This window comes from Podarcis erhardii (assembly GCF_964252035.2).
Source record: "Podarcis erhardii genome assembly, chromosome: Z".
NCBI classification, from domain to species: domain Eukaryota; kingdom Metazoa; phylum Chordata; class Lepidosauria; order Squamata; family Lacertidae; genus Podarcis; species Podarcis erhardii.
The window spans coordinates 25,372,486-25,400,381 of NC_138504.1; the positions used below are offsets into that span (position 1 = coordinate 25,372,486).

At 44.9% G+C, this 27,896-nt stretch overlaps 2 protein-coding genes and 1 long non-coding RNA gene across 7 annotated transcripts in view; 1 reads left to right on the forward strand and 2 right to left on the reverse strand.

The window, feature by feature from the left end:
- Nucleotides 1-11,553, reverse strand: part of COL4A6 (collagen type IV alpha 6 chain) — a 173,782-nt gene extending 162,229 nt beyond the window's left edge. For 3 of the 4 annotated variants that reach the window (XM_081846896.1, XM_081846893.1, XM_081846895.1), the window contains exons 1-3: nucleotides 9,501-9,626; nucleotides 9,256-9,352; nucleotides 9,087-9,138 (exon numbers count right to left, since the gene is read on the reverse strand). In XM_081846896.1, the coding sequence (XP_081703022.1) occupies nucleotides 9,087-9,138; nucleotides 9,256-9,266 (63 nt within the window). In that variant the 5' untranslated portion in view covers nucleotides 9,267-9,352; nucleotides 9,501-9,626. Of the gene's footprint in view, nucleotides 1-9,086; nucleotides 9,139-9,255; nucleotides 9,353-9,500; nucleotides 9,627-11,419 lie in introns of those variants that run through there. The other variant, XM_081846894.1, reaches the window with a different exon arrangement.
- Nucleotides 11,554-11,777: 224 nt separating this feature from the next.
- The window catches only part of COL4A5 (collagen type IV alpha 5 chain), a 135,773-nt gene continuing 119,654 nt past the window's right edge, over nucleotides 11,778-27,896 (forward strand). Inside the window, exon 1 of the mRNA XM_081846897.1 lies at nucleotides 11,778-12,027. Coding sequence (XP_081703023.1) covers nucleotides 11,923-12,027 — 105 coding nt within the window. The 5' untranslated portion in view covers nucleotides 11,778-11,922. The remainder of the gene's footprint in view (nucleotides 12,028-27,896) is intronic.
- LOC309333650 lies at nucleotides 12,406-20,440 on the reverse strand. Of its 2 annotated transcripts, XR_014152639.1 has the most exons (4): nucleotides 20,098-20,440; nucleotides 18,892-19,007; nucleotides 16,878-17,048; nucleotides 12,406-12,784 (listed from the first exon to the last, which is right to left on the reverse strand). It is a non-coding gene; the product is annotated as an uncharacterized lncRNA (long non-coding RNA). The 2 variants fall into 2 exon arrangements; XR_014152640.1 differs by lacking the exon at nucleotides 20,098-20,440 and having other exon boundaries at nucleotides 18,892-19,447.

Sequence of the window (27,896 nt, forward strand, 5' to 3'; positions counted from 1 at the left end):
GCTCTTGACTTCACCACAGGTTAACTCACAGTCCTGATGAAAATCTGCCCTTTCATCCCGGGATGCAAGGGACTTCTGCCCCACACTTTTTGCTGTGCCTCAAGGTGCTTGCACAGAAGCTGCTTACAAGTGTGGCACTTGCACTCAACACTTGCACCTGCATAGTACAGTGGTATTTTCCTCCCTTGCACCTGTCAGATGGTCAGCAGGAGAGTGAGCTTGTGAGCAGCACATCCAGGCTCAGAGGAGGAAGAAGCTGCCACCATGGTCATGGCTCACCCAGCCCCTGCCTGTAGCCTATAGAGAGTTGCACAGCAGGGGTGGGAAGTATTTTCTACTTCACCTCAGGCAGCAAAATGTCTTGGGCTGGCAATGCTTGGACTCCAACACCACCCAAAGCAGAAATAGGTGTTTCATCTGTTTCAAACCATGTGTTTAATTTCACACATCGTTTGGCCCTACACTTCAAAGCATAATTCATTTGGTAGGTATTTTTATTTTGCTTCTGATTCAGGGAATACTGGCTTTATGTTTCCTTAGTTTTATGAAGTCATAAGGATAGGAACTTTGGTATATATAGCGCCACCAGTTTGTTAAAGTAGCAAGTAAAAGGCTGAGAAGGAATAATTACAGTATATACTTGACAACCATGCAATTCCTAGCCCATCAACTGGATCTTTTACTTTGAAATTTTGCCTTTGAGTGATGTGGTAGTGGTGCACATACAGAAGCATACTTCGGGTTGTTTTGTTTTTTAATTGCAATTATAATTGAGAATTAAATGCTTAATTGCTAAATGATTAACCAAAAGGGGGAAAACTAGAGAACCTAGGAATAAATGTTTTAGTTTCTACGACTTCTTAAATTTGTGAACATTTCTTTAATTGTTGGTTCTGATATTGGAAATAGAATTTTGCAGTTCTAGCGCCACTTCTGTAGGTGCCACACCTGTTCTTTCAAAGGAAGTCTATTGATCTCATATGGTGCAGAACATTATCTAAAATTCCTGTCTGAAGCTTCATAGCATGCTGTCAGCCTCTTATGCCATTTGACAAAAAAAAGTGATCACGTGGCACTCCAGTTCCCAGATCTTCCATTTTTGAGGTCAGGAGGGAGATGACAAAGTTCAATTCACAATGGAAGCCAAACAACTACAAAAGGATCTAGAAGCATGACAAAACCCGAAGTGTGCTTGCATTCCTAGAGCAGCCTTCCCCAACCAGGTGCCCTCCAGAAGTTATTGGACTACAACTCCCATCAGCAACAAACAACAGGGCAAATGCTAAAGGACGAGGGGAGTTGTAGTCCAACAACATCTGGAGGGAACCCAGTTTGGTAAGGCGACCATGAAGGGAGCCAGGCTGCCCTAAAAAATACAGGTTAATGGTGGGAGAAACCCAGCTCAGACATCACCGCTTAATTTTCAAAACATTAAGCAAATAAATAAATAGCAACTCCTGATACATATGTATAGAACTCCAATACTGGCAGTTTTATTGTCACATACTCAATTCATATTATCTTATTTTTTATCTTTTTAAAATAGTTATTTGGGTTTTATCATACATCACTGATAAGTTGTTTTTTTTTTAATGCTGCTCCTATTTGGATTACTCTCTACAACCAGGTGGAAATTATCCAAAGTGTGGCATTGGTCAATGACAGAGCAGCTGAGAAGGTCTCAGGTTCAGTCCCTGTATCTTAAGGGCTGGGATTGTACCCTGTCTGAAACCCTGGAGAACCACTTCCAGTTAGTGTAGACAGTTCTGAGCTGAATGGACCAATGGTCTGTGTACAAAGCTTCTTCCTACGTTCAAACAACCCCATCTCCTTCCTTCTAAAATAATATTTATATCTCATGTTTCCATGAATCATGTAGGTAACACTAATATAGCTTAGGGTCACAGGACCTGAATTATCACCTATTCCCATCCCAATTAAAGTCATACCAACAACACATAACCACAGCCTAAAACAGAGAGATATCTTATAGCCCCTCCAGATGTCCCTGGACCACAACTTCATTTGTGTTGGCTGGGGTTGGGAGTCCAGCAACATCTGGAGGGCCATTAGTTCTCATCCAAAATATTCCATGGGAAAAGGATCACATTTCATTAAAAGGCCTGTGAGAATTAATTGCACACAAGGCAGAGAGCTTAAAAGCTCCTTTTGCACAGGTTTTTTTTCCCTAGTGCAGGAAGAGCTTTCAAGCTTTCTGTCTTGCTTACTTGGCTCTGGGATGCTCTCACGCACTATTGACACCTCTCTGCCTTGCTTAGGGTGGGGTAAGAACAGCATGGTGTGCCAGCTCCATAAGGTAAAGACAGTCACACAGAGGTGGAACATAACCCTGCACAAGACTGCACCTCTTTTTCTCTAGCCAAGAAAACCCTCACACACATGCTCCCCTCCCCTGCAAAAAACCACAAAAAACTAGTTATCAACAAAATGTCTCTTTCCCTGTAACCAACTTGCATACAGCTCAGTGCCTATTTGCTTTTAGCTAAGGTCAATGAACTCCTTAATCCTGCTCCTTCCTTCATCTTATAATGATCTCCTGCCAAATGCTTAAAATTTGGTACTGTTCAATTTGTCTAAGCAAATAATAATTATAAAATACAAGGGTTTTAAATCAGGAAGCTGCAACTAACAGTTCAGAAGTTATCAGCATTTGCCTAATCTAATGGCAGGGTTCCAATATACACAAATGCCTTTGAGCAAACCTATTTTAGTACCACTGACACCTACTGTAGATGGCTTGAACTCTAATAGATGAGTCCAAGAACAAACTAAATATCCATCTACTCTATTTATTGCAGTCATTCACGTTATGTTTTCTTGCCCGCTCACCACAGAACTCAATGCAGCACCTACAGCAGGTAGGGAACCTTTCTCAGGACAAAGGTGGGGCAGTGATGAGTGGAGGCAGAGTCAAAAGTGGGTGGACCAGTGAATGCAAAAAGGTTAGTTTTTCTACTTGCAAGCAAGAGGCATTCTCAGAGTTCAGGAACACATTCTAGCCAGGAAGAAACATTCAATGTGAAGCAAAGCCAGTGATGGAAGCCTAGGAAAGTTGTGTCGGCTAGACAGAAAGGTCTGGAGGAGAGTGGTTTTGGTCTATAAAGGCTCCAAGCAGGTTCAGACCCAGACCCAGATCCAGATGTGTTTAGCTTCAGTGAGATGCATAATCTGCTTCCAGGCTATGCATACCCTGGAGTGCACACAGCTCAAAGGTGGATCACAGGTATGCTCACAACATACTCATGCAACATACATGCATAGATATGATGCCTGCACTCATGCAGCCTTCCTATGCGGAACTGGCATTTGTGAATGAAGCTTATCACACATGATGCAGCTCTGGTATAGTCCGAGCATGAAAATAACAAATCATTCCATGCTTGCTCTATACCCAGAGCCACAAATGGATGCTTTGGTCTCCGTTTCACTTACGCCACACCAACAAATCAGGCATTGGTCCAGGCCCTACCATAGCGAAGCAGATTGCTCATGCTGCAGATGCTGAGAGGTGGCAATGAGGTATGGGAGGGAAGGGTTGTGTATGCCACATGCCATGCCTTGTTGTCACTAGAGCTAGCCAGCTGCTCTGAGATTCAGTAGAGGACACTGCCCTATCATAGCAAGATTCAACTGCTGCTCCACTTAGCTTTGTACAAATAATGGGTGTGGTGGTTGGAAACCATATTATCCTCCACCTCAGGTAGAGAAATGTTTTGGGCCAGTCCATTGTAACTCTGTACTGCTAACAGAGACTAGCAGCAAGTCTCCTGGGTTTCAGACAGGAGTCTCACCCAGCCCTGCCTGGAGATGCTGGACATTCTGCATACAAAGCAGATAATTCTTGAGCTATGGCCTTTCTCTAATTCCAGCAACTGAGCCCGAGGCATTTTGTATGCAACTATGTTCTGCCATTGAGATACAACCTCTTTTCCCATCCATGCAAGGATTTGTCTTTTTGTAGCCATTTTTAACAGTATCTACTTCTTTTTAAAAAAATAAGCATTTTCAAGGGTGCGCATGTGATAAAGAAAAGCTAAGCTCCCTCTTTCACTCAGCTATGCCCCACGATTCTGCAAAGTTCTTTCTTTTAACAACATATTCATATTTTCTCCTTTAGGTATTAAACTGACCCAACCAGAAGCTGCTTTAGACCTGGTCTGGTCCATTATAGCAAACCACAAGGACTAGGGGAAGAAGGTACCGCTATGAGGCCCAGGGAAAGAAAAAACACACAATAAAGACAAGCTTCATACTTTGTACACATACTGTCCCATGATTAACGCTCACCATCTCCAGTTAAAACAGGAGTGGGGAATTTTTCTTAGCCCAAGGGCCACATTCGCTTTCCGTGGGCCAAAAGCAGGTGGAGCACCAAATGTAAATTTTACCTTTGTCCAATAGGAGAGTTTCCACATACACACTTGCACACTCCATCCATGCAAGCAAAAAAGACTTATCAGAGTTCAAGGAAACATTCCAAGCTAGCAAAGATAATACAGTGGTACCTCTGGTTACAAAAACTTTGGGTTACATCTCCGCTAACCCAGTAGTACCACCTCGGGTTAAGAACTTTACCTCAGGATGAGAACAGAAATTGTGTGCCGGCTAAAGTGGTACCTCAGGTTAAGAATGGATCTCCGAAACGAATTAAGTTCGTAACCAGGGGTAGCACTAATAATGCTTGAGGCGCAGAGCAGTGTGGCCTATAGCAAATTCAAGGAAAGGCATGGAGGGTCACATTTGGCCTCTGGGCCTGAGCTTTCTCAACCTGAATGAAAATGACTGCACCTAACAGTAATCTTGGAGATCCAGTGCCAATAGTGATCCAGGGAACAATAGTGGACTAGATAATGCCTACTTCATATTTGTTGGACTACAACTCCCATCATCCCTGACCACCGGCAATGCTGGTAGGGGCTGATGGGAGTCTAAAAAAGATGTGGAGGCACAATGCTGGCCACTCCTCTGATACATGGATCAATGACTCAGTAGCACATCTATTCATCTATCTATCACTTTCAACAGATTTTTCATCACATAGTGATGAAAAATATAACAGGAAAGTACAACAGGAGCTTTGCCATCTTTCCCTATTACATTTGTATCACCATGAAGCTACAAGTGCTGAATTAGGGCTAGTGTCACAGCTAAGAATTGCCAAATGATTAAAAACCAAAACAGAGCAGCCCCACAAGATGACTCACGTGCCTTTAACACAGGTTCAAACACAGGTTGCTCTTCAGAAATTACTGACTTGAATACAGAATGCCAGTTAGTTTGGCTATGCTTGAAAACAAAAATAATATAGTAGGAGAAATAAGCCACAGTACTTTATTTGTTCCAGTCAAAATGAATTCACTCAGGAACAAGCTGCATTGCAATCAGTGGCTATTAGCCATGATTGCTATGCTCTGCCTCCACAGTCAAAATCAGTAATGCTTCTGAATACCAGTTGCTGGAAACTGGTCTCATGTACTTGGCTCCAGCTTGTGGGTTTCTCACAAGCATCTGTCTGGTTGGCCACTGTGAGAATATGATGCTGGACTAGATGGGCCATTGGCCTGACCCCGCAGGGCTCTTTTTACTGAGATTTACTTCCTGGAAAGAACAGTTAAGGCTTTCAGTGTATGGGCCAGGATAGAAATAAGCCAATGCTCACAATCTAGCACCATTACCCTAAAGCCCTGTAACCTGGAAGTGAGTCACAACTGGTTAAACCCAAAACAGCTGGCAAGACAGGTGGATCAGTTTTTCTGCAAATTAAGGAGCCGACCCAATTATCCCAGGTACAGTACTGATCCAAGTTAAGTCATTTGACACATTTGGGTCGTTTAGAAACTACCCTTTGCGGAAATCACTGGTCTGGCCCAACTTATTTTGCAGCAAACGGGATGGAAACACAAGAGCTACTGAACAATGCTAGTTGAAGAGTGTCATCTGCATAACTTGACAGTGTGAACCTTGATACACAACTAGAGAGTTTGGCTACTTAGCTTTTTTACCCCAGTCCTACGAAACACCCAACATTTATAGTGCAATCCTAAGCATGCATATAATCGTAAATTCAATGGGGCTCACTACCAGATAAGTAGAGCTAGGATTACAGCAGGGGTTCCCAAACATATTTCTCTACAGATCACTTGATTTTTGCTGAGTGTCATGGTGGATCACATAAGGATTCTTCTTCCTGTTGCATAAATATGAATGTACTCTGTCAGATGCTGGATGATTTTTAACTGTCTTTTTATTGCCCCTGTTGTGTTTTAATATAAAACACAACGAGGGAATAAAAAGGACAACTAAATATCAATATAGTTGAACGAACAGACGTGCCTTCTTCCATCTTCAACCACGAATCCATAGCAATACCGTGGGCCACCTGGATGAGTATGTTAAACACTGTTTTGTGAACCCCTGGTTTACACCCTTAGCTGTAAGAGTACGTTGTGTTTTTTCTTACTTTAACAAAATTTATACACCTGTTAGTCCAACAAAATATTTCTACATAGTTTAAAACTTGTATGTAACTAAACAACAATAGCTCTGAAGAATTAAAAAACCCCTACTTTGTTCTAGATAAATCATGTACAGGCACCATATCATAAGCATCCTCTTAAGAGTTATGCTTTCCTGGCCATGAGATATGGGAAGACCCCTCTTTTAAAGTAAGGGTAGCCAGATGCAAAAGAAGCTAGGCACCTTTGATAGATGTTCTACACCAGTGTTTCTGAAACATGGGTCTCCAGCTGCTTTTGGACTACAACTCCCATAATCCCTAGCTAGCAGGACTAGTGGTCAGGGATGATGGGAACTGAAGTCCAAAAACAGCAGGAGACCCAAGTCAGGGAAACACTGTTCTACACCTACTAAATTCCCTCTGGAGCCCTGTCTTCTTTTGTATCTGCCCCCCCCCCCCCCCGCCCAGTGAGAATGGTGTGATTTTCATCAGTACTTATACTAAAAGGCAGATATATTGTTTTCAATCTGCTGCCTAATTACCTGGAAACCTTTTATCATCTTAGGTTCTACATGTGCTATAAACTTTCTTTCTCTTGCTCTTTAATGAAAGCTGAGTATCTGGAGATTATGACTCATGGGAGGACTCCCCTCCCCTTGCAAACACCCATGTCACCTTTTTTTAACTCAACCAAGAAAGTGTTAATGAATCTAACAAAATTAAGCACTGCAGCGCTAACAAAAGCATTTGTAAAACGAGGGCTTTTGCCATATGGGAACTTTTGTGAAGGGGCATTTAGACAAATAAGAAGCACTTCATATTCATATTCAAAAACAATATTCAACCAACAGCAGGTAGTGGTACAAAAACCTATGTTTAAGATGAGCACAGTCTGGAATTACTGCCCTTACAAAGCAAACTAATTCAACATATACAACAAAAAGTCCTGTGGCATCACAAAGCATTTCCCCAGTCCAGTGTAGATATTGTATGTTCTGCATATGTTGAATCCCACAAAGAGGGCTTAATTTGAGCCACAGTATAGCACCAGAAATGTCCCCAGGCCCCACAATGAACCAAATCATATCAACATTGACAAACTATACATTCTAACTGCATCGCAAGTCGTTGGATTAAATGAACTTTGGAATTCCTTCCAACCCTAGGAGTCTACGATTCTATGACTCAAAGCGTAGGAAAGGGAATCTCAAGAAGACATTTAGATCTCATGCTTCTCAGAGGCTTTAAGAAGTCCTGTTCGTGAACTCTAGAACTTGTGCTCAGCATATAGCTGCCAATAGGCCTGCTCCTAAGGACCTAAGCCTACACAAAACACCACACATCTAAGGCACATGACATGCCCCAATGAGTCATGGGAACTGTTGCTTCCCCCTCATATGACCACAGTTCCCTGCACCCTTAAAAAACACAGATTCTAGGATTCTTTGGGACAGGCCATGTGCTTTAAATGTATTGTGTGTACACAGCCTCTCTTTGACAGGAGCCCTAAATGCAGTTTTTCATCACATGGCCCCCAATGGCCCCCTGCTTATAGCTGCACAGTGCACCACCAGTAAAGGGACAATTTATAAGGGCTAACTTTAAAAAGCAAAGAGCCATAGTTCAGCAGGAAAGTCAGCCCAGCCCCTTTGCAAAAGAGTGATCCTGAGCTTGCACAGAGTGCAGTCTAAAATAGAGAGAAAATGAGGCTTAAGCATCCTCCTCCCATTCTCTTTAGAAGCAGTAACTGCTTCCAAACCTAAATGGATGGTAAATGCGGTCTACCTCGCCCATGACTTTGGCTTATGTTCTTACAATCCCCACCATAGATGCATAAACCCAAACTTCCGAAGAGTTCTGAAGACCACCCCAGAGGAAAGAAGAAAATGTGATGAAGGGCTCAAAAACTAATGGTTTTATTTACCATTCTAGTACGTGGCTTCCTAACTTTGCAATTTTATATATAGCACATGTGTTCAAGGACAGAGAAGTTTTACTTTAAGTACCACAGGTAAAAAATAGACACCAGCAAGGGGTTGCAGTTCTCTACAATGCTTACTTGGGAATCAAGTCTTACTTAAATCAGCAGGGCTTGCTTTTGAGTAAATATACAAAAGATGCATAGGACATTTGCTGCATGTAGTGTCCCTGTGTTTTGGCATCCACAGACCCTCATGTTCCAGGCCCAAACTCCACAATCCACATACAAAGCACCCCAGTTATTACAGAAAATGCAACAGGGGTTTTAAATGAAGTGCATCCATCATGCTGCCATCCCATACAAGAATAAGTCTCACTACCATTTCTACTAGTTCATTTACAGCATCATGGACACTGATGTTATCATCCAGCACCCTACTCTGGAGTAGACATTGAGTATGCATTATTTCCCCGAATTAGGGCATACAGCCAACAAACATTTACTTGGAACTAAATTCTATCAAGTTTAATAGAGCTTACTCTGTGGTAATTGTGCACCCAGTTCACATTAAGTATCAACTGGACACACTTTTACCTGAGAGGAGGCCCCAATGTTGTGTGTATTCTGACTCAGGAAAATAAATGCACAGGATTAGAATGTGTTTTGAGATTGTCTGGGAACACTTACCCCATTCACAGAATCTGGAGTCAGGCAGAAAGCAACAAGGAACGCAACCAGCCTGCACAGGGAAAGGACCCAAAATTAATTAAAGTTGTAACAGAGACTCCACCAAGTTACATTTGATTAAAGTCAAGGTAGCATCACCCCCACCGGCCGCCCTTCCCCAGAAACTCACCCAGCGCGCATGGTGCAGCGTGTCCGGCAAAGAAACTGCTTCGCTCCCGCTGGAGAACTCAGTTCCTCGGGTTGCTCACGGCGCCCGGCCCCCCGGTCTGTGGGAAAGAAGGCAGCCAGGTTAAGACAGCATGACAACAAAGTTTGGGATTTTGGGGGGGAGTGGGCAGGAAGGGCCGACCGTGCTGCTACCGATCAATTAGGGTACGGGAAGATCTTGGTCCCGCCTCCGGGGAAAAACATTACCCGCGTAAGGTGCACGAATCCTGATCAAAGAGCGCGCAAGCGAGAATTCCCCAGCAAAACGGCCGCGGCAGCGCGGCGTCGGGCGAGGAATGGAGACGGCTAGGGGGCGGGCCCACGACTGTCAATCAGCCAAGTAGGCAGCCGCAGATCCGCATCAAACTCTCTCCCTCTCCTCCCCCATCCTTTCTTTCCCCCAAAGTCAGAAAAAAGGATAAATGAATAAACTTGGATTCGCTGATCTTCCGTTTCTGTGCTATGTTCATCATTCCGAAATTGTGCTGGCCACCTGCTTTTGGTCTGAGATAACCAGAGCGCTCAGGTGATCCCAGACCAAATGTAGGTAACCAACAATGCGCCCGCGCGCGCAGCGGAGACCACACCCTCACATTTGCTTATTTTATTTTCTAAAGAAAACAATTAACTCCTATTCACGTTCACATGGACGCAAGGCTCACTTAATTCCGTGTGGTTTAGGTTGCAATCCAAACACCACTGACCTGCGAGTAAGCCCCACTTAATTCAATAGAACTTACTTCTGAGTAGACATGGTCAGGATTGCGCGGCAATTTACTACTCTCAGGGAAGCACACTAATAGTTCCATTGAAATTAGCACCCCGTGCTTCGAGTGCAATTGCATAGGATCGCACAATTACACGCACGCATCTCAGCTAGGGAACGAAACCGAATCAAACAGGTGTGACACAGAAGTCCAACTCTGAACTCTTATCAAACCCACGGAGGTTCTGAGGTATCTCCTACCTGTGATTCTCCTGAGAATTTTTTTCACTGAAGTTGTTCTGCACGTTTGCATGGGTTTGGAACCTGATTGTATCTTGGGGAGTTAAATGCAATCAAAAATTTATCTCCCTATTTTTTCCTTCTCAATTCAGAGCTGGCATCCAGTTTCAAAGACTTACAGCGCAACCCTACGCAAGTTTACCGCGCAAATAGTAAGCCTCAGTTAGTTCAGTGGGATCCTAAACGGTCAGTGGGATCCTAAACGGTCCATACAGAACCACTCACTTTCCGCTTTCCATAGGCAGCCAAGGGATGCCGAAGGCAGCAGACCGATCACAAGGGTGCATCAGAAAGCTTACTTGCTCCCCAGTAAGGATGCAGCCATGGGCCCGCCCCTAAGCATGTTGACTGAGGCCCTAACCAAGTCTATCTGGGAGTAAGCCTCATTGAATTCAATAGGATCAGTATGGATAGGTAGCCGTGTTGGTCTGCCATGGTCAAAACAAAATAAAAAAATTCCTTCCAGTAGCACCTTAAAGACCAACTGAGTTAGTTCTAGGTATGAGCTTTCGTGTATCTGAAGAAGTGTGCATGCACACGAAAGCTCATACCTAGAACTAACTCAGTTGGTCTTTAAGGTGCTACTGGAAGGAATTTTTTTATTTTGTTAGGATCAGTATGGTTAGGACTGAGCGTAAGTCTCTCAAGAGAGGCTTACTCTCAGTTAAGTGTCCACAGGGCACTTGTGGTGGTTAAGTCTGAGAACTTCCCAAAAGGGTCTGATCTGAATCCCGCCCCCTACCCAATTTTCTTACCTATCCCCCCCTTTTCTTTTCCAGAGCACCTTCCCACCTGCAGCCGCCTCGGGAGGAAGGGGGGGGGTTGCGCACAAAGATACCCTTTCAGATTTGGGGTTTAAACACACCTTGCCGCTTCTGCCAATCAAGTGTCAATCAAAAACACACACACACAAACTCTGCGGGTTGTATCTGATGCCGCTTTTTATACAGAGGAGAACCACTGCAACACACAGAAACGACTAACACAAATCCGTACGTTTCAGTGGAACCCATCTGAGTAAAATTTAGTTGGAACACGAACCCTGCGTGTGTGAGAGGGAGGGAGAAAAAGAACGTTAATGCTCTTGAAAACCTGAACTTTTTATTTCATGGTGGCTTACCTGGAATGACTCTGAGCCTGAAAAAAAGAAAAGAAATAAACCGTCACACAACACCTATTTCAAGAACAGCCCCTTAATCATAACCATTACGGCCATTCGCTGGGAGGCTTCCTCAACCAGCCAAGGAGTGCGGCGGATGAATCCCAGAGTGCCTTTTTTTGGGGACAAAGTAGTCCCGGGAGAGCGGCTTTTCTTTTCTTTTTCCCCCACACTTTTTTTTTTTTACTTTTTTTTTTGGAGCGCGGACAAGTCTGCAAGTCTGCACAGAAAGGCGAGCGGGTTTGCAGAGACCGAGGGGGAGGGGACAGGACAAGCGGGCGGGCGCACCGCTCGCCTCGGCTCGCCTTAGCCCAACCCAGGCCAACCTTCTCTCCCCCTCTGCCCCCACCACCTTCTTTCCCTTCCTTCCTTTTTTCCCCCTTTTTTTGCGAAGACCATGTCAGCTCCGAAGGACCAGCCCGGGAGCCTGCGAGACTGCTGAGGAAGGGAGGAGGAGGAGGAGAATGAAGCGGAGCCCGAGGGCCAACTGCCTGCTGCCGCCAACGCCGCCGCCGCTGCTGGTGCTCTTGCTGCTGCTGGGTCTCTGGAGCCAGGACGCCGGAGCTGCGGTGGGTGCTCCGAGCTGCTTTCCTCCGGGGGAAGAAGGCGAGCGGGAGCCGCGGGAAGGGGGTGGCGGAGTGGGAGAAGCAGCCTCAGGTTGGTTTGCCTGTGGCTGTGTGAGCTCCCGGAGGAGAAATCGCCTCGTATTTATAGTCCTTGGTAAATGAAGTCCTTGGCGTGGGCACTCCGCTGTAGGTCTTTTTTTTAATGTAAAAAGCCTCGGTTTCAAAATAGGGCGACCTTGATTGTTGTTGCTTTGGAAATGGCCATGTGTTTCAGAGGCCGGATGAGCGAGCGGGTGGGTGGGTGGGGGGGAACCTTGGGAATGACCCTGTGCGCTACCTTCGTAATCCCCGTGTGTGTGTGTGTGGGGGGGGACTCTTATCTCTCTCCCCTGCCTCATTTCCCGGCCGCGGAAAACGGGGAGGGCGAGCGGGGACCCACTTGCCTTCAAGGCAACTCCTGAATTTCTTTCACTAATTAGCTGAGCCTTACGTTGCTTTTCCAGCAGATGGCCCAAACTTTTTATTTGCAGCCGCTTAAAAACCTGTTGAGAGTGGAGCACGAACTTATCATCATCATCATTATTATTATAGAACAGCTTTGTTTTTTGGGGGAGAATATCCAAGGAGCTGATTAGGGTAGGGGGGCTGCGGCTGTTTCCCTTCCGGCTCAAGTGCCTCTCCTTCAGGTGGCTGCAGCGTGGTTTTCTTATCTCGCCCCTTCCTCTTCCACCGTAGCTCTCGCCCTCTTCACGGGGAATGTCTATATCAAACAAAGACATGTATAGTTTTGTCTAGCTCCCTTGAGGTTGATTTGTGGCTGCCCTCCTTTCCCGCCGACCCCCTTTTAAATTAACGTATGTGAAAGTGAATTGGTGAGTTGGAGGGACTCCATGCAGAGGAAACCCCCCCCCCCATGCTGCTGTGTGTTTAGCTCCATTTGTGAGGTTTTAGCACAAAGAAGAAATTAGTTCAGCTTCACTCAGAACTCCTGAGCGCTTCCATCGGAAGCCCGCTGTCTGGATGTGGAGAGGATCATCTCTCTTTCCCCGGGGCCTCAGGGTGTGACACACTCCTGAAGAGCAGCGGCTTAGGCTTCCCACTTGTCTTTCCAGAGGATGCTTCTGCTAACCAAGTTGAGGGAGTGCGTTGTGCCCTACCGGGTTTTGGAAATATGTTAGAACAAGTATGTATGTGTGATGCTTAGAGCAAAACATGATTTTAATACCTATTTAATGCCATACCAGCTACTTCTTGCTTTTTATATAGTATTCTTTCATTTGCAGCCATGAGGGTCGGGGAGGCGGTAATTTTTTTTTACTTAAGTACCCACAGAATCTTTGGTGAGGGAGGAGGATGGGGAGAAAACCAATGGGTACCACCTCTGGCTCCACTCTTGACTGTCCCAGCAGGTCCCCAGCAGCCGGCACTGAGTTGCAACATGCGGTGCTCAGGTTTGCTGTTAATGCCCATTTTACAGATGGGGAATGCTGAAGCCGAAACATAGGGCCCAAGGTTGCACACTTGAGTTTGGGGCAGAGGTAGGACTTGAGCCCAGGCTTTCCAGCACATGGTGGTTCGCTTCCTCAGTCGGTGGGGCTAAAATGTATACCTTATGTTATATCAAAAATCTTGCACAAATTGTCTGTTAGTACCAGGTTAGGAAGAGCTTTTCCAACTGAGCTAGAGTGTTGATCCGTCTAGCTCAGCAGTGGCTTTTCCTGGTCTTGGACAGAAGTACAGTGGTACCTCGAGTTACATACGCTTCAGATTACAGACTCCGCTAACCCAGAAATATTACCTCGGGTTAAGAACTTTGCTTCAGGATGAGAACAGAAATAGTGCTCTGGCGGCACGGCAGCAGCAGGAGGCCCCATTAGCTAAAGTGGTGCTTCAGGTTAAGAACAGTTTCAGGTTAAGAACGGACCTCTGGAACAAATTAAGTACTTAACCCGAGGTACCACTGTATGTCTTTCCAAGTGCTACCTGAAATTTGAATCTGGGACCTTCTGCATGCTGCCCGTGCCTTTGCAAGACATAGGGCTCTGCTCTCTGGCTCTGTTCCTCTGCCTACTTTCTTGATGGGAGTGGAAAAGAGAAACCGTAAAAGCATCATCTTGCCTGAAGGCGCCTCTCCTAATAACAAAATTATTTCCACTGTTACTGAAAGCAGCAAACACTTTGAAAAGCTGCCATTTGGAAGAAAAAGTTCTCTGTGTTGCACATTTTGTGAAGGGGGAGAAAGACTGTGTAATTTTTACCGGTATATCTTCCTGAGATTTTATTCAGAGCCAGAAAAGATGGATAGTAGTGGCAAGATGGCCAAAATAACATCCTCAAATGTTATTTTCAGTTGACTAATAACATCTCCCTTTTAAAGAAATATGTAAATATAAAAATCTAAATATACTGTCCACTATGATAATAAAAATAAAAAAATAATTATTAAAAATTGTATAATTATAAAATTATAAAAGATAATAAAAAGGGACGTGGGTGGCGCTGTGGGTTAAACCACAGAGCCTAGGACTTGTCGATCAGAAGGTCGGCGGTTTGAATCCCCATGACCGGATGAGCTCCCGTTGCTCGGTCCCTGCTCCTGCCAACCTAGCAGTTCGACAGCACGTCAAAGTGCAAGTAGATAAATAGGTACTGCACCGGCGGGAAGGTAAATGGTGTTTCCATGCGCTGCTCTGGTTCGCCAGAAGCGGCTTAGTCATGCTGGCCACATGACCCGGAAGTTGTATGCTGGCTCCCTTGGCCAGTAAAGCGAGATGAGTGCCGCAACCTCAGAGTCAGTCATGACTGGACCTAATGGTCAGGGGTCCCTTTACCTTTTATGATAATAAATATAATAAAAATAATAAAAATGATGGTGGACTAGAATGCGTTATTGCATTTTGTGTATATTTTGAAATCACCTTTGGTGTCTTGAATTAATTTGTAGCTGTATTAGAATAATAATAATAAGGTGGGCCAGATGTTTATCTTGCAACCTTCCTCTATCCATTTTTTACGTGGAAAGAACAAACATTGCTGATGTTTATCTCATATTCCTGTTGGCCAATATATACTGTAATGTGCTCTTAGCTAAATCAGATTAGTTATTCCTTTGAAGATTTCTCAGGTTCTTCACATTATGCTTATAGTTACAAATGTGTGTTTGGTCTTGTGGTTATAAAACCAGGGATGATAGTTACTGTAAAATCATTCACATTCTTATATTATATGAAAAGGCCCATAGTAGTCTGTAACTATAAGCATACTGTGATTGATTGGATAGTGATGATAGAACTTGGTGGCAAACTGGCATCTGTTTGTCTTTTGAAGATATGATATAGCATAATTATGAATGTGCCACTGTTGTTATTTTTTAAGTTCATCAACCATGCTCTGATGTTGCATGATTAAATTAACTAATGGCCAAAAATAGTTCAGATTTTGACTATTGAATATTTTTGGAGCTTTAGACATGTACTGTAGGGAGAGGCCCAGTTAAAGAACTCACTGATGTCTCTGCAAAATGGGTATAATTTTGAAATTTGGTTAAACTTAAAAGTGCATGAGGGAGCCTGGGGGGCTAGTTGGCACTCCTGCGATCTCTTTAAATTAGGTTTGCCATACCTTGGAAATGACAAATACTGTATAGCTTTTTGTGCAAACCAAGTTCTTGCTTGCAAGTAAATGGGATACAGTCCCAGCTTTGCAGCACCATTGTAGAGGTGTTTATGCAGGAATGAGTTCTTATTGATTCAATGGAATTCAGTTTATTTAGGGTTGCAGCCTTGATTAACATATCCCACCTAACTGCATCGGGTTCTGAAAACTATCAAATTTTAAGTAAAATTACTAAAGCAGTGCTTGTGCACATCCAATGAGTATCATAAACACATCACTATGCTGAGATATTTTGCTGGGGGCAAAATAAGCATTGCACTGTGGAAGTGAAATTAATAATTCAAGGAAGAGTCAGTAGTATAGCTGCCAGCAAATCTGCAACTTTTCTAGAAATTTCTTGCAATTACTGACTTGCCCTAATCTGAATCCATCCTTGTGACTCCTCTCCTGAACCTCTTGGAATGCTAACAGGGTTCTTACGCAACATTCTTTTCTGCTGGGGACAGGTTTTCTTATTCCTTGCAGGTATCCAGATAAAGTTGCAAGTGACAATTCGCCTAATTGCTAGGTGAAATGAAGTTGGCTGATCTATACATTGATGTATGTTTCTATGAGAATTTTAAAAAGTCCTGAGTTAAGTGGATTCTGCAGCATTTTAAAATTTTGATTAATTCACAGTACTTTTTTACAACCCATTAACAAGTTCTCTGGGTGGTGTGCCATAATTTTTCAAAGCCATAGTGTATAGAAAATGCTACATGGAGCATAACATCAGGCACAAACTAAAAGAGCAATAGAATCAAGCCATTGGTTCCCAAGGTCTAGTAAGGTAAAGGGACCCCTGACCATTAGGCCCAGTGGCGAACGACTCTGGGGTTTCGGTGCTCATCTCGCTTAACTGGCTGAGGGAGCCGGCATACAGCTTCCGGGTCATGTGGCCAGCATGACTAAGCAGCTTCTAGCGAACCAAAGCAGCACACGGAAACACTGTTTACCTTGCCACTGGGGCAGTACCCATTTATCTACTTGCACTTTGACGTGCTTTTGAACTGCTAGGTTGGCAGGGTCAGGGACCAAGCAATGGGAGCTCACCCCATCATGAGGATTCAAACCGTTGACCTTCTGATCTGCAAGCCCTGGGCTCTGTGGTTTAACCCACAGCACCACCTGCATTCAAGCCAGTAGTTCCCAAGGTCTAAAAACACTTAAAAAGCCTGGGGAAATGAAAAGCACTTCACCTGATGCCTAAAAAGCCACAGCATTGGTGCCGAGCAAGCTTCTTGGGGAGGGCAATTGAAAACCAGCGTTGTCACCATTGCTAAATGCCTTTTTCTTAGTAACCCCCAGCCTCAAATTATTTGGTAAGGGAACATGGAGAAGAGTCTCTGAAGATTGGTGCAAGCTTGGAACTGCAGAGGGGAGAAGATTGTAGCTTATCTATATGGGAAACCTGGGGCCCTCCAAATGTTATTGGGACTCCAACTCCCACCGTCCTTGATCACTGGCTACGTTGCCTGGGGCTGATGGGAGTTGTAGACCAAGAACACATGGAGGGCCACATGTCCCCACCTCTGTTTTAGAGATACAGCAGAAGGTTGGAGGCAAGACCCCAAGTTGTGTGAAAGGGGCATGGGCCTGGCAACTACATATTTTTGTATTGGCCACTGAGGCTAGTCAAAAGACTGCAGAGCCCTGTTTAAAATGCTCAGAATGTGTTTACCATGCAATGCCAACCTAGGTGTTTTGGTGGTTCTCTTTAGAGTTCAGAACCCTGGGCCTTCATTTGGAGACCTGCTTCATAATAGTTACTGCAGATTTATGTGGCAGGCAAAACAGCTGGGTGACAGGCAGTGTTGTGTAGTGGTTCACATGACATATTAGAACCTGGGAGACCAGGGTTCAAATCCCCACTCAGCCATGAAGCTCACTAGGTGACCTTGGAACAGTCACTGCCTCAGCCTAACCTACGTAACCAAGATGATCAAGGGTCTGGAAACCAAGTCTAATGAGGAGTAGTCTTAAAGATATGAAAGCCAACTTCAAATACCTCAAGGGCTGTTCACATGGAAGATGGCATGCTAGCTTGTTTTCTACTCCGAAGGGTAGGACCTGAACCAATGGATTCAAATCAGGAAGAACTTCTAATGGTAAGAGCTGTTAGAAAGTGGAACAGATACTCTCAGAAGGTGGAGGCAGAGTTTGGAAGCAGAGTTTGGAAGCAGAGTTTGGATGACCATGTATCATGGATGCTTTAGCTGAGATTCCCGCATTGTAAGGGTTTGGACTAGATGACCCTCAGGGGTCCTTCCAGCTCTACAATTTCATGATTCTGCCTTACTGGGTTATGAGGATAAATAGGAGCAGGGAGTACACCTCCCATAATCTTCTAATATGATAATGATAATGCATTGCTGCAAGTATGTGCACTGACACATACCAGTTAATATAAAAAGAAATCTCCATTTTGGATACAAAAAAATTAGGGGGGAAACAATATAAATTTATGAGTTTATAGTAACCATCAAGTAAAAGCTAAATAAAATATTGCTTCTTGTGCTGACTCTTATAACCAGAAATGGGTAGGCCCCATCTTGTGCTTTAGATAACAAAACATCTGTAGTTGACACTGCAAGACACTTAAATATTTAGGCATGAGTAGCTTTGGGTGCTGGCATGAGTGCTAAGGTGAAAAAGGTTCAACAGAATGGGTGCTAGGGCAATGTAGTTGTCATGGGGGTGGCATGTAACTTAGGTCACACCATGCATTTAAAAGCTTATGGCCTACCCCAAAGAATCATGACCACTACACTTTACGTCTCACAGAGTTATAATTCCCAGCACCCTTAAGAAACTACAGTTCCCAGGATTCATTGAGGTAAGTCATGTGCTTTAAATAGATGGCATTTGTGTGATTGCCACAGGTAAGGTTAATATCCAACCTGAGGGAAGCTTTGCTTCTTTTACACAGCCATCACTGAATCTTTTGTAACTTCAGGCTTGTTCTGAGATGCAGCCTCTGCCTAAACAAACAAGAAATTCCAACTCCGTTCCAGCCACAGGCTTTGGCAGACAGTCTTGGGTCACTGATGGGTCACTCTAGTTCCCCACTACCTCCAAAGAACCCTTGAACGCTCCAGCCATTAAAAAAGAAATGACATTCTCAGTGTTGTTCACTTGACTAGTTTGGGCATCTTTGTACACTACCTCAGTAGTGTGGAAGCAGCTTTCTTATTCATTTGTTTAAAATAATACCTTCATCAGTTGCTGGGAACAGCAGGTGTCCAATTTTCAGGCTTCCCACAGGCATCTGGCTGGCCACTGTGAGAAGAGGATGCTGCAGGAGATGGGCCAGGGGATCTTTTTATGGTCTTGATTTAAAAAAAAACAAAACACACACTAACTTGCATTAAAAATAGACCCTCCATTTCACTTTGTTCATAGTAGATTGGTTAGTCTTGTGTAAGATTGACACGCAACCAAGGGACAGATTTAAAAAGAACCAAAAATTCTAGGCCCTTCACGGCCTAGGACCCTCGTACCTACGGGACCGCCTCTCCCAGTATGCCCCATGGAGAGCCTCAAGGTCCATAAATAGCAACACCCTAGTGGTCCCGGGCCCTAAGGAAGTTAGATTGGCTTCAGCCAGAGCCAGGGCCTTTTCAACTCTGGCTCCGGTCTGGTGGAACGCTCTGCCTCATGAGACCAGGGCCCTGCAGGATCTGATTTCTTTCCACAGGGCCTGTAAGACAGAGTTGTTCTGCCTCGCCTTTGGCTTGGAGCCAATTTGATTCCCTCCCCCTCTTTCTTTTTTCTTTTTCCTTTCTCCTCCTGCGATGAGGCTACATTTAAATATTTTAATGTTCCATTATTTTAATGTTGTATTTTATTTTTGTTTTTAAGTTGTATTCATTCAACTTGTTTTTATTATTGCTTGTTAGCCACCCTGAGCCCAGCCTTGGCTGGGGAGGGCGGGGTATAAATAAAAATTATTATTATTATTATTATTATTATTCTATATCCCAGGGATTAATATCTAATTAATTTTAAACACCAGTAGGACTGTCATACATCCAGGATTTCCCAGACACATAAGGGATTTGTTTCCGAAAACCGGTAAATATGTCCAGGAAATCCCTGGCATATGGCAACCCATGTTGTAATTGTTGTTGTTGTTTTGTCAAATATCCTTAAAAATAGCTCAAGAACTTAGCTCCCAAAAAAAAAGCTCAACAACTTTTTGTCCAGATTTTCACCTTGTGAAATATGACAACCCCAGACACCAGAGCATGATAAATTGTTGAAAGGCAACATGTTGTAACTCTGTATGTTATTCCCTGTTTAAAAACTGGGTATACTTTCTAAGGAATGTGGGGGTTGCTTACGTCTACAATCCTGAATTTAAAAAGGGGGTTTATTTCTCTCACTTTCCAGCCCAGCCAGTATTTGAAGTTAATTTACAGAGTGAGGTCTTCTGGAACCTTCTAGACCAGCTGCTCTTTTCAACTCTTTCCTTTTCCATCTACAACTCTTCCTCTTATTTTCTTGAGCCTTCTCTCTTAAGCTTGAACTGTGAACCCACCATATATTTAATGCACATGTCTTCTCCCAAAGAATTCTGGGAACTGTAGTTTACCCTTCACAAAGCTACAATTACCAGCACTCTTAACAAACTAGAGTTTCCAACATTCTTTGGGGGAAGTCTTTAAATGTGTGCTTTAAATGTGTGCTTTAAATGTGTGCATATGCACAGCCTTGCTCTCTCTGGTTGCAATTGCACCATATATTTTAAAAGCACTTTGATATCACTTCCCTCAATGAATACTGGGAGCTGCAGTTTGTTAAGGGCTCCAATTCCCTCTCGCAGTGCTACCATTCCTAGGGTTCCATGTGAAGAGTAGTTATTAAACTACTCTGAGAACTGTAGTTCTGTGAGGGGAATAGGAGAGTCACCTAACAAATTTCAGCACCCTTAACAAACCACAGCTCCCAGAAATCTTTTGGAGGAGCCATGACCTTTTAAAGTGGTGTGATGATGCTTTGAATAGCGAGGATGTGGTCTCTCCTGCTGGTAACAGTTTCTGGCCAATCGCATGCAGCCACCTCTCCTGTTTTTCTCTTTCTTCAAGGACCAACAGATGTTCTGCTTTGGAGTGACCCTCAAAACACCACTCAATTTAGTCCCTTCTAATGCTCTTGATTCACTTTCAGTACAGATAACCTTTAAAAGCTTTCCCCTGCTTGGCAACCAAGGCTTTTGCAAGCACCCACTCAATTTGACCTTTGAAAAGCCCTGGGACTTAATTGGATACCTTTTTATCTTTTGTTCCATTTCATGATGACGCATTTTAATGCGGCCTTCATCAACCTGATGCTCTCCAGATGTTTTGTATCATAGCAATTTTCGCCGGCCCCAACCAGCAAAGCCACGTTGGCTGAGTTTCTTTAGGGCTTGTAGTCCAGGGTGGCCTACTGGGCTAGATCCTCCACTCACTCACTCCCAATATGGGCTGATAAGTGAGAGGGACATGGTGGGATAGTAACCTGGTGCTATCATGGTGTCAGGTAACTGGCACCTGGCAAAATGCAGCAATTTGTGCAGTGTTTTCAAAAATGTCCAACAACAAGCTATTTGTTGGGCAATCATTGGGCAAGGAGCTTTGCAATCCCTATGCTTGGCACTTCTCACTACTCAATCCTGAGCTCCTTTGGGAGGAATAGTGGGATATAAATTTAATAAAGAAATAAGAGCTTTGCAGTCACTGTGTGCAACACTCCCCAAACACTAAGCACAGGGTTTTCAAAGTGTTTTGGTGGTGCTTCCCAAACACCCAACTATCAGCTTGATGTTGGGCACTTGGGAAGCACTGCACAAGGGCTTTGCTGGCACTATTTATCAGTCAAGCTTTGCCTGTTCCAGCCTCACATCTGAAGTTCTATATGATGTTAGGTGTGGTCTGGCCAAACAGCCTGGTGGGCCAAATGGGGAAGCCTCACGGGTCAAGTTTGGCCCATGGGCTGAAGATTCCCAACCCCTGTCTAGTCCAAAACATCTGGAGGGCACCAGGTTAGCAAATGTCTTTTTACATTAAATAATATATGGTCTCTCCAGTCACCCATCTGGGATGGAGAAGCACCAGTTGGATAAGGAATAGCCTCTGAAGCTCTTTTTCATATGATTCTGATCTCATAAAGTAGAATAGGAAGAACCCAGTAACGAGGTGGCTCCTGTGCTGGCAGAATATGGATGTAACGGGGACTTTTTCCAGGACTGTGGAAGGGGGAAGGAATGCATGGAGAGGACCAAGGCAGGAAATAATGCATTGGCCATGTGAAATTCTCCTTGCAGTGCAACAGCTGTTGGAGAAGGGTAACACTGGGATGCTGAAATGGGAGGGTGTTCTATGAACATAAAGGGAGAAGCTTATGTTGTTTCTTGCTATGTGCACATTTACCTTGGGCAGCTTTCACATCCCTTCTTCTCCTTTAATAACAGTGATAAGGAGATTGGAGTCTCCCTTTTAAAGGGTTTTGAAGTGATGGGGAGCTGAACTTGGTTAATAAGTGAAGGTTTGAGTGGGCAACCTTTTTCATTTCCTTGTGGGGACAGTTGTCTAGGAGTTGCACACGAGTGGTGGATGGTATCATAGACAAAAAGGAGGTGTTTGCAAATGTGCACACATGTATCTCCATCCTCTTTCCAGGTGTGCAAGAAACATTATCACAGTTCAAGAACACGTTCCAGCCAGGCGAAAGTGGCCAAGAATAATGTGAACCCTAAGGGTGTGTGTGATGTGTTGCCCCATCTCTGGACCCGAGGGTTCTCCATTTCTGTTCCTAACAGCTGTGAGAGAGGAGGGCGGCACGCAGAGCCCATGTTTCCAAAGGCTGTGCATGCAGCAGACAACTATGATACCCTGTTACATCAGGTGCAGCCCATAATCTCCCTAAGTTTGAAATTTGGCTTAAGTATAGTGGTGCCTCGCAAGACGAAATTAATTCGTTCCGCAAGTTTTTTCTTCTTGCGAGTTTTTCGTCTTGCGAAGCACGGTTTCCCATAGGAATGCATTGAAAATCAATTAATGCGTTCCTAGGGAGACCGCCTTCAGACCAGGTCCGGGGACAGTCTTTCCCCGGACCTCTTCTGAAGGCTGGTGGGGGGGGGGGAGGACTTTTCTCCCCACCGCCAGGCTTCAGAACAGCCTTCTGAAGGCTGGCGGTGGGAAGAAAAGCCCTTCTCCCGCTGCCAGCCTTCAGAAGAGTTCCTGCAGGGCTGCCTAGGCTGCGAATAGCAGCCTGCTGCCGGGTGCGAGGGACGCTCTGAAGCAGAGTGCCCCTCGCCCGGGGCAGACATCTGCAGCTTGGGGAGCCCTGCAGGACTTCCCCACAGGGCTCTCCAAGCTGCGGATAGCAGCCTGCTGCCCCGCACGAGGAGCGCTCTTAAGCAGAGCGCCCCTCGGGCGGGGCAGACATCTGCAGCTTGGGGAGCCCTGCCGGACTTCCCCACAGGGCTCTCCAAGCTGCGGATAGCAGCCTGCTGCCCCGCACGAGGGGCGCTCTTAAGCAGAGCGCCCCTCGGGTGGGGCAGACATCTGCAGCTTGGGGAGCCCTGCCGGACTTCCCCACAGGGCTCTCCAAGCTGCGGATAGCAGCCTGCTGCCCCGCACGAGGGGCGCTCTTAAGCAGAGCGCCCCTCGGGCGGGGCAGACATCTGCAGCTTGGGGAGCCCTGACTTCCCCGCAGGGCTCTCCAAGCTGCGGATAGCAGCCTGCTGCCCCGCACGAGGGGCGCTCTTAAGCACAGCGCCCCTCGCGCGCGGCAGACATTCACAGCTTGGGGAGCCCTGCGGGGAACTCTTCTGAAGGCTGGAGGCGGGAGAAGGGCTTTTCTTCCCACCGCCAGCCTTCAGAACAGCCTTCTGAATGTTGGCAGTGGGGAGGAAAAACCCTCCTCCCACCGCAAGCCCCGGGAAGAGAGGAGAAGCTGCGCGCCTTCTCCTCTGTTCCCGGACCTCCCACCGCAAGCCTTCAGGACAGGTCCGGGAACAGAGGGGAAGGCGCGCAGCTTCTCCTCTCTTCCCGGGGCTTGCGGTGGGAGGAGGGTTCCCCGCTGTCCCCGGAGATTTCCCTATGGGCTTTCGTTTTGCGAAGCAAGCCCATAGGGAAATTCGTCTTGCGAAGCCGCTAAAAAATCGGAAAACCCTTTCGTCTTGCGGGTTTTTCGTTTAGCGAGGCATTCGTCTTGCGGGGCACCACTGTATTTTGAACCGGAGAGGAATGTGCTGACTATACCTACGGACCTGAAAGCTTCTGATGCTTTAAACCAGTGTCATATTGGAACATGGGAAGATGCCTTACACTGACTCAGACCATTGCTTCATCTAGCTCAGTATTATCTATACTGACTGGCAGTGCTCTCCAGGGTTTCAGGCAGATTTCCCTACCTAGTGATGCTGGCGATTGAACCCAAAACTTTTGGCATGCAGCAAGGATGCTCTGCCACGAGCTACGGCCCTTCCCAAAGTGGAGGGGTGTGCATGAGTCCATTTTAGAGTTTTATTCCAAACTTATAGACTGCCACAAGATATCTCTCAATGTAACCACATAAAAACAATATGAATAAAACTATTACAGGTTAAAAATAAATAAATTGGGTCACACAGAGTGAGATCTTTAAATGCCAACTGGAATTGAAACACCATGAAATCCTCTAAAGGTTGGATGGGACAGGTATATTCAAGCATGAGGTGTAAATATAAGTCTGACAGCAACCTGCTAGTGAATAATGTAAAGGCACCCAGATTCCTGAGTCTTCAGAGCAAAATGTAAGGCTTTTCTCTAGTGATCTAGGTCTGGTCAGTTTGGAGGTGCTACCAAGGAGTTGCCAAGACAGGGAGATGCAATGCAGTAGTGGCAAAAATGGGCAATTTGGAAAGGAATGCATATTGCATCCTCCTCCAGGAGAAAAATCTGGAAGCTCCCTACACTGAAGCTGCATTCACAAGGTAAAAGCTGCATTCACAAGGTAAAAACTGAGGCAGAGCTGTCAGGAGGCAAAGCCACAATTTTCCTGTAGCAGAAATGGGGAACCTGTGGCCTTCCAGTGCTGCTGAACTCCCATCAACTCCAGCCAGCAGGACCAATAGTCAAGGGTGGTAAAGTCATAGTTCCTCCAGATATTGTTAGGCTATGTCCCCATCGCTGATCGACATTTTGACTGGGTCAGTGCCCAGTGTCAAAGCAAGAATTTTAATGTCTTAACAGAATTCTTTAAAAGGAAAGGGGAAGAAGAGGCAAATTAGGCCACTCTTTAAAAAGCTGCTCCTATTTCTAAACTTAGATGCACATCTCAGTGTACTTGAAATCTCTGAGAAGTTTACATTTGTGGCCAAGACCAACACTTGGAAAAGCTTGCTGGTCTTAAAAACAGTTCTACTGGTCTGCCAAATGGGCGGCTTGTTCTCAGCCAAGAAGGTCGTGAGAGATGAGAAGATAGAATATAAAGTTTTCAACTATAGACTTTCCCCTCCCATTTTAATTGGGATGGAGGGAGCTGCAGGAGTTCTGTCTCTTGGGGGTGACTTTCCAGTTTATTCCCTTGGCATACTGCAGGCTTGTGTTTTGCTTGGTTTTTAAAGGCCCCCTTTTCTCAAGATAGAAACTGATGTAAAATTGTGCCAGCTTTGAGTAGAAGAAATATTTGCATTTCTCCCAAGTTTGTTAAAAACAATTTTAATCAATTTCTTTGTGGTCCAGAGGACATTATCTTGGCACACATCTAGCCACAGATAGTGATATAGCTATTTTCTACTCCCCAAGGCTCTTGGGGAGTTCATGTGTATGGCGTTACAAAAGACACTAAGGCAGATGGAACAATTAAAGCTTCAGGTGTGTGCACACAAGCTATTGGACTTCTCATTGGTGGTTTATCCAGATAAGGCAAACGTCCAGCATTTGTTCAGTTCTGCCTTTTGTGCGGAGCTTTGTTTACGTTATGTTTGGCACAATTAAAATTCACTTCCCAGGTTTTGTTGGACTATAATTCCCATCATTTCTGATGGACTTGATAGGGTTTGGAGTCCCGCAACATCTAGAGGGCACCACATTGGCTGTCCCTGCCCTACTGGATGCCTAGCCAGAGATGCTTTACAGCTTTTCTTTTCCTTATTTTGGTCTGTTACCGTTGGGACTTAAGTAGCAGGGAGGTCCTGTATCAGGATGGGATAAACTCCAGTGCTGGGAATTCATTTTCATCATCATCACAAGTCATTGTCCACTCTTCACCTAAAGGGCCTAGGGTGGGTTATATGACAATTAAAACACAATATTAAAAACAGTTTAAAAGAACTTGTGATTTTGGAAATAAGGTAGATCCTAAATATATACATCACAAGTGTCAAAAGCTTAGGCTTCTACTAGGACCATATCCCAGCAGGTGGCCTTATTTATTCAGCTATCATTTATTTATTTAATAAAATACTATACTGTCCATCTGAGTATTACAGGGAGGTTTAGCAGTCCTCAAATACAACCCTCTCCAACCAGAGAAGGCCTTTGTTTTTAAGGTCTGCTTCTCTTGATCTTAGCAGAAATCCCGGTGGTAGTTTATCCCTACACAGCTCTGAGGTCAAAGGGCAGAGGTAGCCAACATGCTGCTCTCCAGCTGTTGTGGAACTACAACTCCCATCATCCTTGACTGTTGGTCTTGTTGGTTGGGGCAGATGAGCAACATCTGGGGGTACCACATTGGTTACCATTGACAGTATGCTCTGGCTGCCAGCTAGTCACCACAGGCCAGCCAGCAGCATTCTATGCCAGTTGTACTTTCTGAACTTATTATTATTATTATTATTATTATTATTATTATTAATACCCCGCCCATCTGGCTGAGTTTCCCCAGCCAGTCTGGGTGGTTCCCAATCGAGTGTTAAAAACAATACAGCATTAAATATTAAAAACTTCCCTAAACAGGGCTGTCTTCAGATGTATTTTAAAAATAGGATAGCTGCTTGTTTCCTTGACATCTGATGGGAGGGCGTTCCACAGGGCCGGCGCCACTACCGAGAAGGCCCTCTGTCTGGTTCCCTGTAACCTCACTTCTTGCAGTGAGGGAACCGCCAGAAGGCCCTTGGCGCTGGATCTCAGCCCTTGAAAGTTGGGTGCCAAGACATCGCACTTTGTCCGATGTACACATGCCTCACATTGGCACCTCCCAACATCAAAGATTGAGATGGTAAGGCTTGAACACTGGAAGCCAACAGTGCAGTATTCTAGTGCAAGTTTCCAACAAATCCCAATAACCTTAAATGCAATCTTTGTATGGAAGGGATAAGGTGGACCACACAACCATCTTGTCAGTACTGTACAGTATAGGATAGACATTGCTACCAATGTAGACCAGTGCATATTGGCCGCACACTCTTGAACTGAAGCATAGCAACTTGTTTAAAAAGGTGTAACCGTAAAACTAGTGATATAGTAGAAATCGGACACATTATTTCTCTGAGAGAGTACAGTTCCTCTGGTCCTGCTTTGGGCTTCCCATTGGCGTGGGGTTGGCAACTATGAGAAGAGGATGCTGGACAGGCTCTTCTTCCGTGAAGGAGCAGAGCTCTGGGACTTTTCTTCTTCTCAGAGCAGGAATGATTATGTCAGCTGGAGCTCCAGAGCAGCTGATGGCACTCTCTGGCAAGAGAGTGAGGGAAGTGAATGTGGCAAGTGAATGAGGGAATGACGAGGCTTTCAAGTTTGTGACAGATTAGCATAGAGGAAAACAGAGCCTTCTGGGCAGGAACTCTCTCTTTTTTCCTTTTTTTTAAAGCCCTGTTGTGTGGGTTACTCAGGTGTTCTACCATATACCACAACAGTAGTGACTATGGTAACAGTCATAATTTCTAGACACACCCATCAGGAGTTAATTCCGCCATTAGCATAGCTTTTCTGTGGGATGAGCATTGGATTTCCTTTGCCTGTAGCCACAGAGTTAGAACTCCTGCGACATCATTTCAAAGCCGCACCTATTATAACCCAGCATAGCAGCTTTTCTTGTTCCCAGCAAAGCAAGTTAACCTGTCCTCAGGTGATGCAAAACTGAAGTTTCTGCCAAAGCAAAAATAGTGTCATTCTTTCTCCCTCCCCGAGGAATGCTTTTTGCAAGTGAGATAACTAGCTAAAATTTTGGAAGAAAAGCCCTGTTAGGCCAAGAGGTTTTCCATAAACTCTTCCTAGTACTGAAAACCTGTAACCCAACTTAATTTTGAA